The sequence below is a fragment of the Anguilla anguilla genome, chromosome 4 (genome assembly GCF_013347855.1).
Source record: "Anguilla anguilla isolate fAngAng1 chromosome 4, fAngAng1.pri, whole genome shotgun sequence".
In the NCBI taxonomy this organism is placed as follows: Eukaryota; Metazoa; Chordata; class Actinopteri; order Anguilliformes; family Anguillidae; genus Anguilla; species Anguilla anguilla.
Window position 1 is genome coordinate 16,728,890 of NC_049204.1, and position 17,271 is coordinate 16,746,160.

The 17,271-nt window shown below is 44.2% G+C and overlaps 1 protein-coding gene across 4 annotated transcripts in view; it reads left to right on the plus strand.

Moving 5' to 3' along the window:
• Nucleotides 1-17,271, plus strand: part of tmem108 (transmembrane protein 108) — a 53,932-nt gene that overhangs the window by 19,295 nt on the left and 17,366 nt on the right. For 3 of the 4 annotated variants that reach the window (XM_035414546.1, XM_035414543.1, XM_035414545.1), the window contains one exon: nucleotides 13,077-13,160. In XM_035414546.1, the coding sequence (XP_035270437.1) occupies nucleotides 13,121-13,160 (40 nt within the window). In that variant the 5' untranslated portion in view covers nucleotides 13,077-13,120. Of the gene's footprint in view, nucleotides 1-8,823; nucleotides 8,977-13,076; nucleotides 13,161-17,271 lie in introns of those variants that run through there. The other variant, XM_035414544.1, reaches the window with a different exon arrangement.

A 17,271-nucleotide genomic window follows, 5' to 3' on the forward strand; every position in this document is an offset into this window, starting at 1 on the left:
GCAGACAGCTAAAACAGCTCCCAGGCATTATTTTATGCGGAATGTCCTTGAAATGGGAAAACGAGGAAATCGTGCACCTCAGAGCCGTCAGAAGGAAGGCCGTTTCCCGGCACACTGCACGGCGAGAGGTGGAATGTTTATATTATACAGCAGAACCTGACCTCTAGCGCAGTGTGCTGATTTTCACTACTCCCAAGATGCAACAGTAAGGCTTCCTCATTGATACAGCTCATGATTCATTACTCCCACGGTGAGGAAGAATAGGACCTCAGGGGCTTTCTAGAAATCGAAAGCCTGTTTCTTTTCCCTCTGGCACTGACCAAACATGACCATAACGACTTTATAGACACGGTACATGACTGCTTATTGTTCCCTACAGTTAAAAGGACCCCCCTCAAGCCCATAGACTCCGCTGTATGCTTTTCCCATGATGCCATGGGGTGTCTTGCTGTGATATTTAGAGGCACTAAGTACCATTCAGTCATATATCCTGGCACCCTGTACAAGCTGTTTTTTCTGGGTAGCAGGAAAGTGCAGGGATGGAGTTGCTATTTTTGTGCTAATCCACCATGCAAGTATTCAGGTAAATTAAAAGTTAAATGAAATCAAAAGGTAAATTTAAAGCCTGCTAATTTTTTAACAAAAACACACTTTAGGGTCACAGGGGGTTGGGAGCCTGATTGTTTTCTCTACCTCTGCTCCAGGGCAATAATACGGTAGGGGAAACATAGAGTGATCTCTCCTCCCGTAAGAAATCGATGGAAACCGACTGTCGGGGAAAATCGATGTTCCCCGACCGCCACGGCCAACGCCGAGCTTCTGCTGCGTCACGCCGCGGCGCGGGTCGCTCTCCCTCCCAAGGGGAGCGGAAAGTTTCGTCCCCGCTCCACACAGAGATCTCCAGGCACGGCCAAATCCCCGTCATCTGCTGAGCTGGAAAAAAAAACACCCCTGTGGCAATGTCAGGTTTCATTGGACATCATCTTTCCTGCCGCTTGTTCACTGATCAGTGATTGGTCAGAGAGGTGATGGTCCGGCAATGTGCCCTTTGTCAGCTCCACTCTGCCCCTATTGACTCTCTGTCTCGTATGATAAAGTCCAGAATATAGCTTGATAAATGCTGTTTGTCATACCCATTGCATGGCATAAGCATTTTCATCTCTTTATGCATTCTAGATTAACTCTTAGGGGAGCAGTGGTGCTATGAATGTTTAAACAGCAGTAGAATCTTTTTGGAGATTTATTTTGTTGGCTGAACAACTGCAGAAAGTGAACCTCCACCTTACAAACTTCTTTATGCATATTCTGTATCTCTGTACATATTCAGAAGGTACACTGATAGTCTTACACTTATGATTTTCAGAGGTTTGAATTAGATGTGTTCTGTCTGATCATTTTATCAAAAAAGGTTATTGTGATGGGAAGGCTCTTTGTTGTGCTGAACAACAGATTAAATATTTGAAATTATTTAGCCATAACATTTTAGAAAAAGAATTACCAATGCAGATTCAGAACAAACAATTCAGCTGCTGGACTACAATTTTATGGTGCTGCCTGCTGCAGGAACTCTGAGATCCGTCAGCACAGCGTGTTCTGAGTACACGCTGGCCTTGTGGAAGGTCTGAGTGCGGTGTGTGATTGATGGAGTTCCACGTCAGAGAGAGCCACTCGCACTGTACTGTACTTGGGGACAGGAGGAGGAGGGGCCTGTGGAGAGTGACAGGTGTCAGCCAATGACTGATCGAAGATTCACGCATTGTTTTCCAGAGTGCTGTCTGTGCTCCCTCCCGCTCTGAAGCCCATCAGTATCAGGATTACATCCTGTCTCTTATGCATCAGGTCTTTGTGACTCCATTAACCTCTAGAATGTGTCAGACACTGCCTCCCCCAAATGCATAGTCACCAAAGAGAATGCTGAGGGGACTGCGTTTATAGAGTAAAGGCTGCTGTGTACTCCTGAATTTATAGCAAAGGTTGCGGCAATGAGGTACTGACAAATACAATTAGGCATTCCAAATTGGAGAGAAAAAGGTGCGAAAAAAAGTTTGAACTTGTGCATGTCCTATCCTCCCCAGGTATGCTGAAAGGTTATGGTTTTATTGATAAAAACTGTTCTTTTTCTATGGTCATGATCTATGACAAAGACATTTTCTATGGTTATGATCTATAGCAAAGACAGTCAAAAGACAATTGTGAAACTTTTTTGTGGAAGTACAGCAATAATAGCATAGGCCAAAGCAAGCAGCATGCTGTTTGTTTGTGAGCATGGGTGCCGAGATTTGAATCTGAGTGAATTTTTGCAAGTACTTCTGTAGTTGCAGACAGGAATTGGCATGAAAAAGAGATAGTGTTTCCCTATAAAATCAGCTTTGAGACATTTATAGATTCACTGCTACAATGTGGCCATGCCCTATTTCTGAGTGCAGATGCTATCTGATTCTTGGCTGTCAAGCAACAAAACAGGCAGCGCGTTGGGGAGATGTGCGATGAAGATTTCCGAGATGAAGGATAGGGGAGGGCTGGTCCGACACACAAACATCAAGCCGCATTCGGAGCAGTTTGATCCCCTTTTATGAGCGCTGAGACTGCCTCTCCCACCAGTCTCAGAGCTCCTGAGGTAGCGGCGTATCGAGTGTAATCCCGGCAGCACCGTCCCTCCGCCCACCTCTCGGGAGCCTTCCGCGAAAATCAAAGATCAAAAAAATCAAAGGTACGTTCTGCAGATAGATGTTGTGGATGTGTAAATAGCACTGATCCCAATCATTAACTTTTGGGGGGCCTCTCATTTGCAACCTGACGTAGCGATCAATGTGTTTGTGCTGGAGAGGCTGAGCTTCGCTCGCTCTCCATTTCTGATGCGTCTGTCTGCATCAGGTGAGGATCAGGGCTCAGGCTCATGAAGCTCCTCTATTGATTTCAGAAAATTTCATTGATGTCAGCCAATACTAAAAAGATGTATGTGTCATGTCTGCAAAGATGTGATATTTCTATGGCTTTTGAAGGCCTTGAGGAAGTTATCACCATGCTATGTAAAGGTAGGGGTACAACACACACTGTATTCAGTAGTTTTATAATATATCATAAGCATATCATAAGCATTTTATTTCTTTCTTCTCTAACTTCTTCTGTCCTTTCCTGTATGTTTTCACCTCTTGTCACCATTCCATCCTTTTTATCTTGTTCCTTCACTCCTTGTGCCTGTATTTCTTCTCACTGTCTGTCCTATTCCTCCTTGTCTGCTTCTTTTCCTTTTGCTTCAGCCATTCTTTAAATTGAAGTGCCCTCACTAGTATGAAAATGATAGGCTGGAACAGAGTGGAGAGGACTGAAAACCCGAAGCTACGTCAAAGCAGACTCCTCAGAGATGCAGGAGACCAGCTCTCCACCAGCTCTGTCGTCACTCTCTGGCAGACCCGTCTGCCGTTTCACTTTTTTAATCTTCACCAAGGAAGATTATTCATTTTTTTTATTGTTGCCATTCATTTTTAATGCGCCTCTGAGCCCCTGGAGTCTTGTCGGTTAAAGGACTTCACCGTGTGATCAGAGAATTAATATTAATATCAGAATCCCCCCGATAGCGATCTGGCGCCACACCAGCAGATACAAAACTTGAGAACCAAAGCACATTCCTGTGATATGGGCAGAGATGGAAATTGTCGTCTCCCAGGACTCCGCCCTTTCATGTTGTAATTCTGACCTTTACGACGTCCTCACTCTTTTTGATGTGCTCCTCCTGAGTGATCTCTGTTGTGCATTAGACTCCGAATGTAGTGATGTGATTCAGGTTCCATCTTTCAAGCCTTCTGGCATTTTGTGCAGGATAAAGCTTTCGGAGTTTGGGATGCTCACATTGGAAAGGGCCCAGTTTGGAAAAGACAGTTTTGTAAGCCTTTTGTAAAACTATCTGTCTTTTTTCGACCCTTGCTGCATTTGTTCCCATGTAGCAGCCATGACGGACGTGAAGTGATTTTAATCGTTAGTCAGAAGGCCCTTGAAAAAAAGCACGACGTACAGCAACTGAGAAAACATAGTGCTACTGACGGTTAAGAGTGTCAGACAAGGACACACGCTCTGCAGAGAGTGCAGGCAAGGGGCGAGATATTTACGGCCTGCTGATAAAGATTACTGCATCATGAACTTGACAAGGAGTCTCCTTCCCCGGTTCGAACGCTTCCCCTGTGACTCTCAAGAGTAGCAGAATTTGCCACCGTGTCCTGCCTGCTGTGGGGTTGTGGTTCAGCTGTGTATGGACCCAGGTCTTTTCTGAACCTACAAAGCATAGTGCATTCTGTAAAGGTTGACAGCTGGCTTGGTGAACAGGCCTAATAATACAGAGGAGTAAAAAAAACAAAAACAAATTCGAGTCCAACTTTAGATGTGTTACTCAGTCTGTCTTCAGTATTATTTCCAAATCAGTTTTTTCTGTAGTGTGTTCAGTGAGGTAATGTCAATGTTTAAGACAGCCACCAAGAAGTTTTGGGAAGCGGCCATGAGTTGGTCCCTGAAGCTACTGATAGGCCTTGTTTGGTATAAATCACCAAGAAATGCCAGAGAATTTGGCCCAAGCTGGACAATTATGTAACAAGAAGAAAGCCACATGGAGGTCTGGGCAGAAAGACTAGAATGCACTTTATTTTTATTTTTACAAACCCAGTGAGAATCACCCCTTGCTGTGGAAATTGTGTGAGTAGTCACTGCAGTGGTCTGATTGGACAGCAGGGTACAGGAGTCAGTCCACCCTCCTACAGCTTTGAATCCATACTGCCTCTCTAATGCAGTCCCAGCCTTCTCCCCCACAACTTCTGTGACTGTAATTCACGCTGGGGTGGAGTGGTAAAATTCACATGGGGTGGAGTGGCAAAATAACTACAAGATTTTGCCACTTCTTTATTGGCAAAATCTTCTTTTAGTTAGCCTTTCTGGAACTTCTGTCCTGCAAACAGTGTGTCTAGTACCTAATTTTAATGTGGTACCCTCTCAGTGAAACGTAACAGACTTCAGTAGCTCTCATCCCGTGCTATTTACAGTGTTTACAATGCAGATGAGCTGTTCTCTTAGGTTCCTCTTTTTCTCTCTCTCAGTCTCCCTGCCTGGTTAATTCCTCTCCTAGCCATGAACTCAGGCACTAAGAAGCTTAGCCGCCGTTGAACTGCTCAGAGGACGTGACGAAGGGAAGCCATCAGTGCGTTTTACTGCATGGCTCCTGTCAGTCCTGGTCCCTCGCGCGCCCCTGCGTGCGTGGCGAGGTGAACGAATGGACCCGCTCCAGAGAGCTGGTGCGGCGTGAGTCACTACTCATTTTCTGAGTGAGTAGGTGCCGGAGCTGAGTGGCTATGGACAGCGTGGGAAGCCCACCTACACACAGACGTCCAAGGACGTCAGCTTCAAACGGGTACCCACTCACGGCTTTTCAATAAGTCACAGTCCAGCTCCAGTCACAAGTGGCCTCTGGCAGTCATTTCCCTTTCTGCAGCTCAGCCATTTGCATCTGGTACTGCAGTGCTTTGATCTTTGCCAAGCAGAAGGAGGTCTACTGTAGATGGGCCGTACCTCATCGTGTTTCGTGTGCGAGGCAGAAATCTGCGAGCCTTGCCAATAGCTCTGGCCTCTTCTCTTCCTCTCCTCTTTTGTTCTCGTCAGCTCCTCATTTCCTTGAGGGGAATCGTGAGGGATCTGTTCGCAAAAGCCTTCGTGTCTCCAGGAATGTGCGTATGTCTTGACGTGCTCACGTGTACATCTGTGGATGTGTTTAAGAATCTCTCATCCTTGCCTGAGTTAATGTAATTACCCATGAAGGTGATGGGAAGTGAAGACGCATTTAGCCTCCCCCCGAGGAGCGGCGAGCGGCACGCTGGGAGCCTAATTTACTCATAATGGCCGAATGGAATCTTAATGATGTTCCCGGGCCCTGCTGCGCAATGCCGCGGCCGTGAGGAACGTGCAGGCGGGGGGCTGATTGATGATCCGTCCGGGAGCCCCAGACGGTCTGGTGCGGGAGCACAGACCCTAGACTGCCCCGCGGCTCAATCCTTGCGCCGTCATGATCAACCCTCTAACTCAGCATCTGCCCTGCTGTGTGTTCTTAACTGGACCTATGCGTGAGAGCTCGGGATAAACTGCGCAGGTACACTGGGTATGAGAATAGACTAGTGGATGGACTGGCGTCTAGGTACATCTAGGTTGCATCTCATTATTTACTGGCTGGTCGGTTGTATCTCGAACAGTAATGAATTGGGCCAAGCTACTGCGAGGCAATTGGTATCAATCCGAACAGTTTAAGAGGGGGTTGACTGCTGTTTTGCATGTATTGTTGTTTGTTATTCCAATTAACTGGTCAGGATGCATTCGGGCGGGAATTTGGCACCCCAGGTGGAAATCAGAGGCTATAATTATAGGCTGTAATGAGAAGATGATGCGCCAATGTCACCAGCTCATGTGTTATGAGAGCACTGTGAAGCAAATCTAAAGGTGCTCCATTTGAACTATGAGATAGCAACAAACCTTTTTCTGCCACGGATAAGCCGGGTGTAATTTGCTCAATGATCATTTGGGTTAACACTTTTTGCTTTTCCACTGTGTCGTAGAAATGTGTATGCCTGAAACTGAGTGCACACTTATCTGTCCAGACCCCCTGACTACATATTTTTTGGATGCAAACGCAGCTGGGAAAATATCTTTTGACATTCTCAAGAGCGGTGCAAAAATTGAAGTTCAGTTTTGTTGCCATGGGAATGAACATTCAATTTTAAGTGTTCAGAACTTTCTGAAGTTAATACTAGTAAGATGTGTCATATGACAAGAAGGAAAAGTGTATGTCTGTAGTTGACCTGGCTAAGATCTTTATGCATAATCTTTATTTTGCTCATGGAGGTAAACATTTTTATCTGAGGACTGACCTTCAGTCAAGTAGCATGATTTGTCTTCACATTTTATAGTAGCTTTTCTTATACCTTGTGCTGTCTCTTACTTCAGTAGAAATGTAAGCACCACATTTTGTGTTGTGTGTATGTACCTGAATACATTGCTAATGAAGGTGGTGGGGCCATTTGCTCCTTATTGAATTCATGGTCCAGCACATGGCCCAAAGCAGCATGTATTCACCATTAAAGCTGTGAAACTTAACCTGAGATTTTGCGGCACCTATCTCTGAATTATCATGTTAATGATGAACACTGGATCACAGTCCAGTGAAATTTCAGTAAATCCACTTTTAGAATATGCATGAATATGCACCAAGCTGGCATTTCCTGGCAACGTTAGTTGATTTTTATCAAAAGACGACTCATCAAAAAAACCATTTTAGATGCCGCCCTGGTTCCATGGTAGTAATTTTGGTCCTCTGTGGCGATTGCCATCTCTTTGTTGAAGCTCACATGTACCACTGGGGAATAACTCAATTAAATTCTCCATGCTTCCAATTTTCTGATCCGTCTCAACATGCATCTCCAGACACCGCCCTGGCAGTCACGTACGAGTCTGTTTATCTCCCACTTCTTAATTCTGCGAGACTCATTAGTCCTCGTAATTGCGATAAGGTTCTTTTCTGAAGTCTCTTGCTTTCATTCCCTCGTTTAAGTGATTTCCCAATGATGGCCATCCAAATAAAGTACATAAAATGTATTTGCAGGTCTGCGAGCCAAAATTACTGATAAATGTTTGATTTCTTCAGAGGCTCAAGCTGGGGAATGTCCAACTTTTTTCAGACTCTGTCGTTAGTGTTGCACCCTCTTCCTTGAATGCTTCCAAAATCAAATAACTCAGAATAAGCTGTCTTTCAGTTAGAGTGCAATACTTCCTGAAGTCACAGGTCTAACATATTTGCAAGTCAATGTCTTTTGAAGTCTTGCACGGAGCTAAAAGTTCAATTTCCAAAAAAAGTTTAATTTTGCGCCACAGATTTTTCTGCCTGTTGATGGGAAAACATCAAAGGCTTTTATGCCTCTTCGTTTTGTGAAGCGAATCATGGTCACTGGTTTTGAAAAATATCAGCAGTCCCCAATTTGCTTTAATAGTCCTTTCGTGTCCCATCTTTGGAAATATTTGTGGAAGGCAGGCTCAAAAAGATATTCATAAGATGCTGTGGTAGATGCACGGGCTAAATAATTACTATACTTTTCTAAGTGCACACTGAACTCTTCAGATCCATGGGCCACATTATTGAATTACATCAATGATACAATCAATGGCTCATCCCCCATTACAACCAGAACAGGGCGATGATCTGAAATGGAGATGGAGACAGTGTATCTGCACAAAAAGCTAGGAGCTCTGGCATTAGAACTGGGAGCCAGACACGTGTGTGTTCAAATCCTTGAGTATGTTAGCCTGAACAAAATAGCAAAAAATAGTAAAAACTCATACTGCTCCTATATCTTTAGCATTGAATAGAATGCTGTGATATCAAGGCAATGTAGTAATTCTGTTGTATCATGATTTTAACCTCTGAAATGATTGCCACTGCATTAGTGTACCAACAGTAGGGCTTTGCTTTATCCCTCTTAGCTCAAACAATTTTTCTATAAATTGCAAACAAATCAAGCAAGGTGATTATTAGGAAGCCACAGGAGAATTTTGCTCTCCATGGGAGTTTAACTCGGCTCCCAACTGTCAACACATTACATTTTAGCCTCACGTATCTCTACTGAGGATAAAGCTCTACTGCATGTAGCCTAATGCCGACAGGGTGACACTACACCGTAGAAAGCAAAACAGGACAACAGTACAAATTGAAAAGCATGGAAACCAGCCTTTACCCAGTGGGAGAGCGAATGACAGGTTTATTTCATTGCAACGTCACAGCTGACCTTGGATTTGCTTAAACAGGCTGCCCCCTAGGCAGACCATTTAGTGCTGCCGTCTGAAGTCGGAGCGGAGGTATTTGGGGACCAGCGACTGTCAACATTGACGAGAATAGAATCAGTCTGCATCGGGAAAAGGGGGACTGTATCTGACAGGAGTCTGATAGGAGCTACAATGGTGAGAACCTTTCTTTTTCTCTATTTCAAGCTTTTTTAGAGATAAACTCCTTGCGAGGTTTGAGTCTAATGTGCTATTAGGGTTGCCACAGCAACCGTTATGGTCTCAGCATGTCAGTAGCCGTGCAGCAGTTTGTTTTTCTCAAGCAGAAAACTGGAGTTTCGCTGGGTATAAATAGCAGTGCATGGCAAATTTATCATTTCCGTGATGCTCTTTAGGTTGAAGTTCTGGTAATCAAACGCTTATTCGCCTGACATTATCTCACTTTAATGACAACTTAAAAACCTCCTCAAACACAGGAGAGGCATTTCTTTGCTAACTGCATTCGTAGATCCTGATAATTACACTGATTTAGCTGTTGACAAATATGTATTCTTCTATGTGCATGTATTTCTGTCAGTGGCATTGAGGTAATAGGACACATTAATAGGTACATTATATAGGTATTGTACTGTTGGAGTTTTATTAGCAAGCAATGTGTTTTGACAAGTTCAATGTTTATGTGCAATTTTCTGACACGTGTGTGCTAACAGTCATTCCAAGCACACATGTCAGACAAACATACATGTGCACACACACACACACACATACACACAGAGATATTTTTCAGTATTTATCACCTGGTTATATTTGTATATTTCTGTGCATGTATTCCTCTGTGTGTCCGTGGGAGCACAGTGAGAGGAGCAGCAGCAGTTTGCAGTGATTCCAGCACAGCGATGCGTATCCGGGGGACAGGTTCATCCCATGATGTTTGTTCATAATTGGACACGGCCTTTTTAACACTGAACTTGTTATCCTTTTCCACTTGGAGCCTTGCCCTAACGCTGTGAAAGCTCACAGAAGGCTGCGTGTTCTCGTTAGCCTTCTTTAAGAGCAGGGCACTGGGTGGCGTGAGCGCCAGCCGGACAGTGTGTGAAAGTACGGACATGTGGGTCTGCCACGTTCGCAGTCGATCTCCGTGCTCATTAGTGGAAGTGTGTGATACCAGTTCTGGGGGAGATACTGCCGTGTAGTCCTCACTAGCAGGTTCATTGCAAAGCAAGGCAGAGGTCCAGGTACCTGCCCTGTTTGCTGAGTTTGGTCATTATGTGCCAGCCAGCCTTCCCGGTTTAAAAGAAATGGATATAAGCCTAAACTGAGTTTCAGTGAATTTTCCACACAAAACTCCTTTTCTCCTGTCTATCCTTTATTCCCTCAGTTCATTGGGCAACCCTGTGCCTCTATCCTAACTATGTGCATCAGCATCAGCAGCATCATCCAGGAAAATAGTTGTCTTCAGTTTGGAATGCATATTTTAGAATTACCTTTACCTATTTGGACACGTCTCATACACATTGATTGACACTTCCCTCTATCCCCTATTCTATTTTCTTTTTAAAATACTGTATATGGGAGAAGTCCTAGCCTTCTTTGTTCCTGTCGATAGATGGCTTGGATGATGCCAGTGTCATGTGTAAGAGGTGAAAGAAACTACAGACACTGCCTGTGTTATAGTGATAGCAGTTGCAAGTCCCAGGTCATAGAGTGTTATACGACCTAAGGCACTGTCACGTCATCCATTGAGTCTCCATGAGCTTGGTGAAAAGCATTTTGAAACCCAGGAAGTGCGGTTTGTGGGTGCTGCCATGTTGTACAAATTGAAGCCAGAGGCTGTGCAGTAGGGAAAAGCGGGACCCTTACTGTATATGGGCATGAATCCAGCCTAGTCCAGGTCGTTCGTTGAGCATGTGAGATACAGTGACTTGGCAGTGACACAGACGGTCCCTGATTCATCCACAAAATATTACAATCTTATCCAAACAGCACAATAACATAAATTCGCACAAGGGGAGACATTAGGTGAATAAAACATTTTCTTGTGGGAAAAAATTATTGACTTTCTATTTTGACCGTATTGTTACCATTGACTTACATTGAAATGGGTGACTGAAACATCTGTACTGGAGCCAACTGCACTGGCTCTAGCTTCAAAAACAAAACCTGGTTTTGGGCACTTTGTCTGAAGTAATCATGTGGAAATTGGGGTTCCCCCTGCATTGTTCATGAAATAGACACTCTTCAAATCATGGAGGCCTACAATCAATTTCAGAATCACACACTGCAGTTCATTTATGCAGCTGAGATTGCCACTGTAACCGTTCAGCGAAAGCGCATTTCCCAAGGGTGCAATGGCAAAGCAATCACATAATAACAGAGGGGTTCTTGCCATATTTGAAAAGAAATTGGGTCTGTGACCTAATGCATTAGCTTCATCGTTCTCCCCATAGTCAAACTACCTGGCAGTTTCTGCACAGTGATGGATATTCAGCTTGGAAGTCCCTGTGGTACAAGTTCAGTCTATCTAGTGCTTGCTGCTGAACAAATGACTCCTATACTTCCAGGTTAGGATGAAACTAGACTTCCTCTCTCCCATCCTGCCGTGTCTCAGCTGAACAAGCTTGTTAATGTGTGTGAGCAAGCAGACTGCTCAGTCACGACTTCCAACATGGATCCAACATGCCAGCAGAGCGATGCGGTAGATCTCCTCTGATCATCTTCATGGTGCTGAGCCAAGTTTCTGTAGCCTTGTGAGGAATTTACATATCAGGAAGCCCTTTAGGTATGATTTTATCAGAGCAATTCCTTGATATCTCTAGATTTAGCTCGCAGGGAAATTGTCTTCCACATACAGCACACGTTTCATCTGCACTAAAAGGCCACGCCAATTAGTGTTTGATCAGCTTTCCTCATAAGCATCCAGTGAATTTACCTCTGGCTGCTTTGTATCACTTCATCGCCAATATGTTTCCACCGACTGTGGTAAGTGACCTTAAGATTTCAGTGCAAGGGTTTTTTTTGTAGATTTATGTATATGGCCAGGCTATCAGCACTGGATTCTCTGCCAAATAGGCCATTAGCATTAAAGTACAGAGCACACTGTTTAATGCATGATCCATTGTGCATTGAGAGAACAGAGTCCTAGAGCTTTACACCTAGGAAATGTACACAAATTATAGATGTGTTTATGTGTGTGTGTGTGTGTGTGTGTGTGTCTGTGTGTGTATGCGTGTGTGTGTGTGTGTGTGTGTGTGTGTCTGTGTGTGTGCGTGTGTGTGTGTATGCGTGTGTGTGTGTGTATGTGTGTGTGTGTGTGTGTGTGTGTGTCTGTGTGTTTATGTGTGTGTGTGTGTGTGTGTGTGTGTCTGTGTCTGTGTGTGTGAGTGATGTATTGCATTTCTGCTTCTTGTTTGTATGATCAAATTCAGTGCAAATACTTTACAAGCTGCTTGCAATGAGTCTATTACAAGGTTTGGTTTCCCCTAGTGGCAGTATGTGATTCAATTACACACATTATAGGCTATGACAGTGAATAGAGACTGTGGTTAATGTTTCAGATATATACTATCCAAATAAAAAAAGACCAACCAAAATTAGGCTGAACCATAGACTGGAGAAAAAAAAATATGGGCCAAGTCATTGTGACATCACCCATTGACTCTCCATGGGCTTGGTGAAAAGTATTTTGAAGCCTGAGAGTGCGGTTTGTGGGTGCCACCACCCACCATGATGTACAAATTGGAGCCAGAGACTGCGCAGTAGGGAGAAAAGGTAACCCTTATATGGGCATGGAGTCCAGTTGTCCAATAAGCGCGTAAGATACGGTGACTAGTCGGCAGTGACACAAACTGTTCCTGATTTTTCCACAAAATATTACAATCTTGTCCAAATAACACAATAACTTAACAAATCTGAAACACCCATACTGGAGCCAACTGCACTGACTCTAGTGAGCAACATCTCTCAACAAGGCCAGGAAGTAAGCTTCAAATACGCAACCCTGTTTTTGCTTGGGCTTAACTCCACCTCACATACCTAAAACATGTAACATGTCGTTCCCTAAACTAACATCAAAAGCCTGTTCTGCCAAACCCAACAAAGAGTGTGTGGCAACCTGTTCCAGTTCCTCTATGAACCATATGAATAGTTTTGTTCTAAAGCCTGACTCTGCCCATTTGGTCACCCTCCTGGTTTGGAGAACGTCATCATTAAGTTTACACTGTGCCCCGCTGTGAGGTGGCCTGGTGCTCACTGGGATTTGTCTGTCGTGGTTTTCACAGAGAGCCATGAACACAGTGGGGGAAGAGCTGGACCACATGATACCATGAAGAGAAGCCTGCAGGTCCTGCGCTACCGACTGCTGAGTAAGTCGCTCCTCTCAGCGGAAAGCTACTGTTATAGCCCTGCGCCCACCACACACAGTCACATACACATACTGTACAAGCACAGGCATACTCACATAAACACACACACACACACACAGACACATACGCATACTGTACAAACACAGGCATACTCACATAAACACACACACACACACACATACACATACTGTACAAACACAGGCATACTCACATAAACACACACACACAGTCACATACACATACTGTACAAGCACAGGCATACTCACATAAACACACACACACACACACACACATACACATACTGTACAAACACAGGCATACTCACATGAACACACACAGACATACTGTACAAACACAGGCATACTCACATGAACACACACACACACACAGACATACTGTACAAGCACAGGCATACTCACATAAACACACACATACACATACTGTACAAACACAGGCATACTCACATAAACACACACACACACACACACACACACATACACATACTGTACAAACACAGACATACTCAGATAAACACACACACACACACATACACATACTGTACAAACACAGGCATACTCACATAAACACACACACATGCGCGCGCACACGCATACACGCGTACACGCACACACGCACACTCACACATGCGTACACAGGTGCACACACTTTTCATTTCACACACAAATGTGGTGAAATACTAACAGCATAGCAAGGAGCTCCCAAAATGTTTATACTGCGCAGAAGAGGTTAAAATCCCAGAGCTGCATTCCTGAGTCGACCTGCATATGCGATTAGGGTCTGCCATTAAAAAACCCTGGTAGGAGGCTGAAACATTCTCTGGTGGACCACCGCACCCCTGACCTCTCTTTCTCGACGTGTCCTCTCTGTTCTTTGTTTTGTTGTTATCTTCCTTAGTTTTCCTGGGCTTTTCATTTTTCCTAAAGGTTATTAGGAGGACCGGCTGTCAAATGTAAATTCAGGTGATCAAGCAGCTGACTGTGCTGGTGACGCAGCCTACAGACGCAGACTGAAAAAGCACTGAGGTTTCTGATGTAAAGGAGCTGGTAAAGTGTAGAATAAGAGGAATGCTAGATACAGCATTTGATACAACGGAGCCAGAGTACCAGTGTGTAGCTGTGAGGCATAGAGTATGTGTGTCAGGTTTTCTTCTGGTTTAATTTGCAAATGCTTGCTTCCTTTTTTATACAAATGTATTCAAATCTGCACAAAGCTTAATTAGGTATATGCATATGACGTGATAATAGTCAGCCACTCCAATTTCTTGTGTGAAAAAATATTCAGTTATTTTTTTAAAACAAGTGGATTAGTTAGGATGATCAGATGTGATATTAGAGGGGAAGATTTGAAGTTGTGATGGAAAATGAGTTTAGTAATTGGAGATTTGATATGAGAGTGGTAGATTAGGCAGATAGGAATATGTGGAGTGTTGTGTGAGAGGCTTCTCTGATAATATTTAAATAAGTGAGTATAGTTGTTGAAGAAGCTGTTATTAGGTGGCACGGTGGTCCTTTCTGTGTGAAGTTTGCATGTTCTCTCTGGATCTGTGTGGGCTTCCTCCCACAGTCAAAAGACATGCAGGTGGGCTAATTGGAGATGCTAAATTGCCCATAGGTATGAGTGTGTGAGTGAATGGTGAGTGGATGGTGCATGTGTCCTGCAATGGATTGGCGACCTGTCCAGGCTGTATTCCTGCCTCTCACTCTGTGCATGATGAGATAGGCTCTAGGGCTTGGATAATTGGGTATAGATAATGGATGGAGGTGTTGGTATTGCAGATGGGCAAAGCTCCCGTTGTGAGAAGAAGTGATAGGGTGAAATAAATTGGCTAAAGTGAATGATTGTAGGTTGAGTCACTGTGTCTTGTCAGTCATTGACAGGTGTGGACCACTCAAAAGACATTAACCTCTACCACAAAACAATATGACCAGTTACATTTTTTTATAATATATAATAATACACAAGCTCCACCCATTTAAAGGTGAAATGAATTCTCACTCTCTCTATGATTTACTGAGAAGCCCTAGCCTCTGGAATACCAGCTCTCCACCTATGTTCCATCTTCTAGTGCACAAATGATTTAACTCAAGGCTCTGAGCTGGGAGCCTGAAAAGAATACATTAGAAAGGTGCCGTGACAATACTAAGGAATCCGGAGGCCTGGGTCAGGCTCGCCAGTCTCATAAGCTGAAGTATTGTGTTGTTGATTGTCGGAGGTGCCCCACTTTCCCGTGGAACCAAAAAACAAGCCTGACTGCCTCATCCCTTCCCCTCCTGCCATGCAATCAAGCTGAAGCACAGCACCGTGCAGGTGTCACTGCCCGCCCTGATCAAGAGCTCTGACAGGGCCCCGATCGGCGGGGGAGATAGCTTTAATGGCCTCTGATAGGCCGGAGCTTTGAAGAGGACGGTTACGCACAGGAGCTTTGTAGGGATATATCAGCTTTTTTCTGAGGATGATACTGCAGAGAGCAGGTGAATCCATCTGCTTCCAGCACCGCAGGGCTCAGATCTGTATTAGAAACTTTGGGGCAGACAGCTACTGGTAAGCAGAAATATAGAAAGAACGAAATCCTACGAACTTGGGCGCTGATGTAAACTCAGCATATGTTCGTAACCATCCTGCACAATGTGGTTTTAGTATAGGAGCGCAGCAATGTTATATTAATGTTGTGTGGATGTATTAGAAGCACTGGGAGCATTGTGAGGAGTATAGGGATGTAAGCTTTAAATCCTTTTTTCCTTAGCACCTCCACTGCAAGGCAGTGGAAAGTTAATGTTCTTTTTTTTTGCTGTCAGTTTTTTTTTTCTTCCTTTGAATGTGTTCTGATAGTGAAGTAGGACTGCCTGGGGCTTCTCTTTGACTGGCGGACTGGACAAGATGCTCTTAGAGCCTGGAGATCTTTTAAGACATGGGACCCATTTTTTATTTTTTTTGTTCCATTTTGGTTGGCTGTTTCCATCGCAACTGCGGTCCGCTGTTCCCTAGGTGATTTTGTGGCTCCCTGATTTTTTTTCCTTGCTCATTTCTGAGCCTCATATTCCCCCAGAGACCCCGCTGCCGTTCACCTCCCCGAAAAGGAGCCAATCTCCTGCCGCTCTCCGTCTCTGACCTTCCAACCTGCTGGCAGGGGGAGCAGCCTGTCTGCACTGTGACCTCAGTCTGCTGTCTTTTTTAGGACTCGGGCTCTGTGCCATGCAGACTGCAAGGTTCGGCTAGGACAGGAAGCACAAGTGTCAGTGGTACACCAACCGCCGGTCTGGGCAGGAAGAGCTGGAGGAAGTGTCAGTTTCAGAATTGGAGCCGATTGGGTTTTCCGAGTCCACGACCCAATTAAGCGAATACATTTTCTGTTGCCTAAATGCACATACACTTGCCAGTGCTGTTTACTTTGATTAATGTGAACATCCATGGGAATTTTCTGTTTTGATTAGTGTGAATGTCTAAGAGGTTTGATATGGCTGGGGTACGGTGCTTCATGATCACATCTTGTGACCCACTGCAAGTCCTCTCATGTCTAACCAGTGACTTCCAGTCCGCATTTTGGGAACAACTAGTTTTAATATCTTTTGTTTCTTTTATTATACAAGATGATTAAAGCTTTATTTTAAGCATAGTAAAGCTGATTCTGGTTCAGCTTGGGATATAAATTTATTTTACAGTGAACTGTCTGTGTAAGGAACACAGGAACAGGCTGACAGTAGGTGTCTGTTAATACAGGTATCACAGGGGATGTTATGACTGTAAGGAGCAGCCTTGGTAGTACATAAGATTCTCATCTCCATCTTTTTTTAACTGCTTCACTTACATGTGAAGGATTCTGGTATCAATGGAGACTTCTGCAGTTATGCAGTGAATAAATTGCAGAAAATAAAGTGATCGCTTTTAGTGTTTGTATCATGGATTCCATCACACAAAGTGTCAGTTAGGCCACAGTACATAGGACATTTTGGACTGTTAAAAAATCTGTTTACTCAGATAATTGAGGTCTACCCTAAACCAAGTGGCCCTTCTTGACATGGCCTAGCACAGATATCAGTCTTTTGCCTGTTCTGTTTGCAGGTAAAAAGCTGGTTCTTGCCCATCTGTCCTC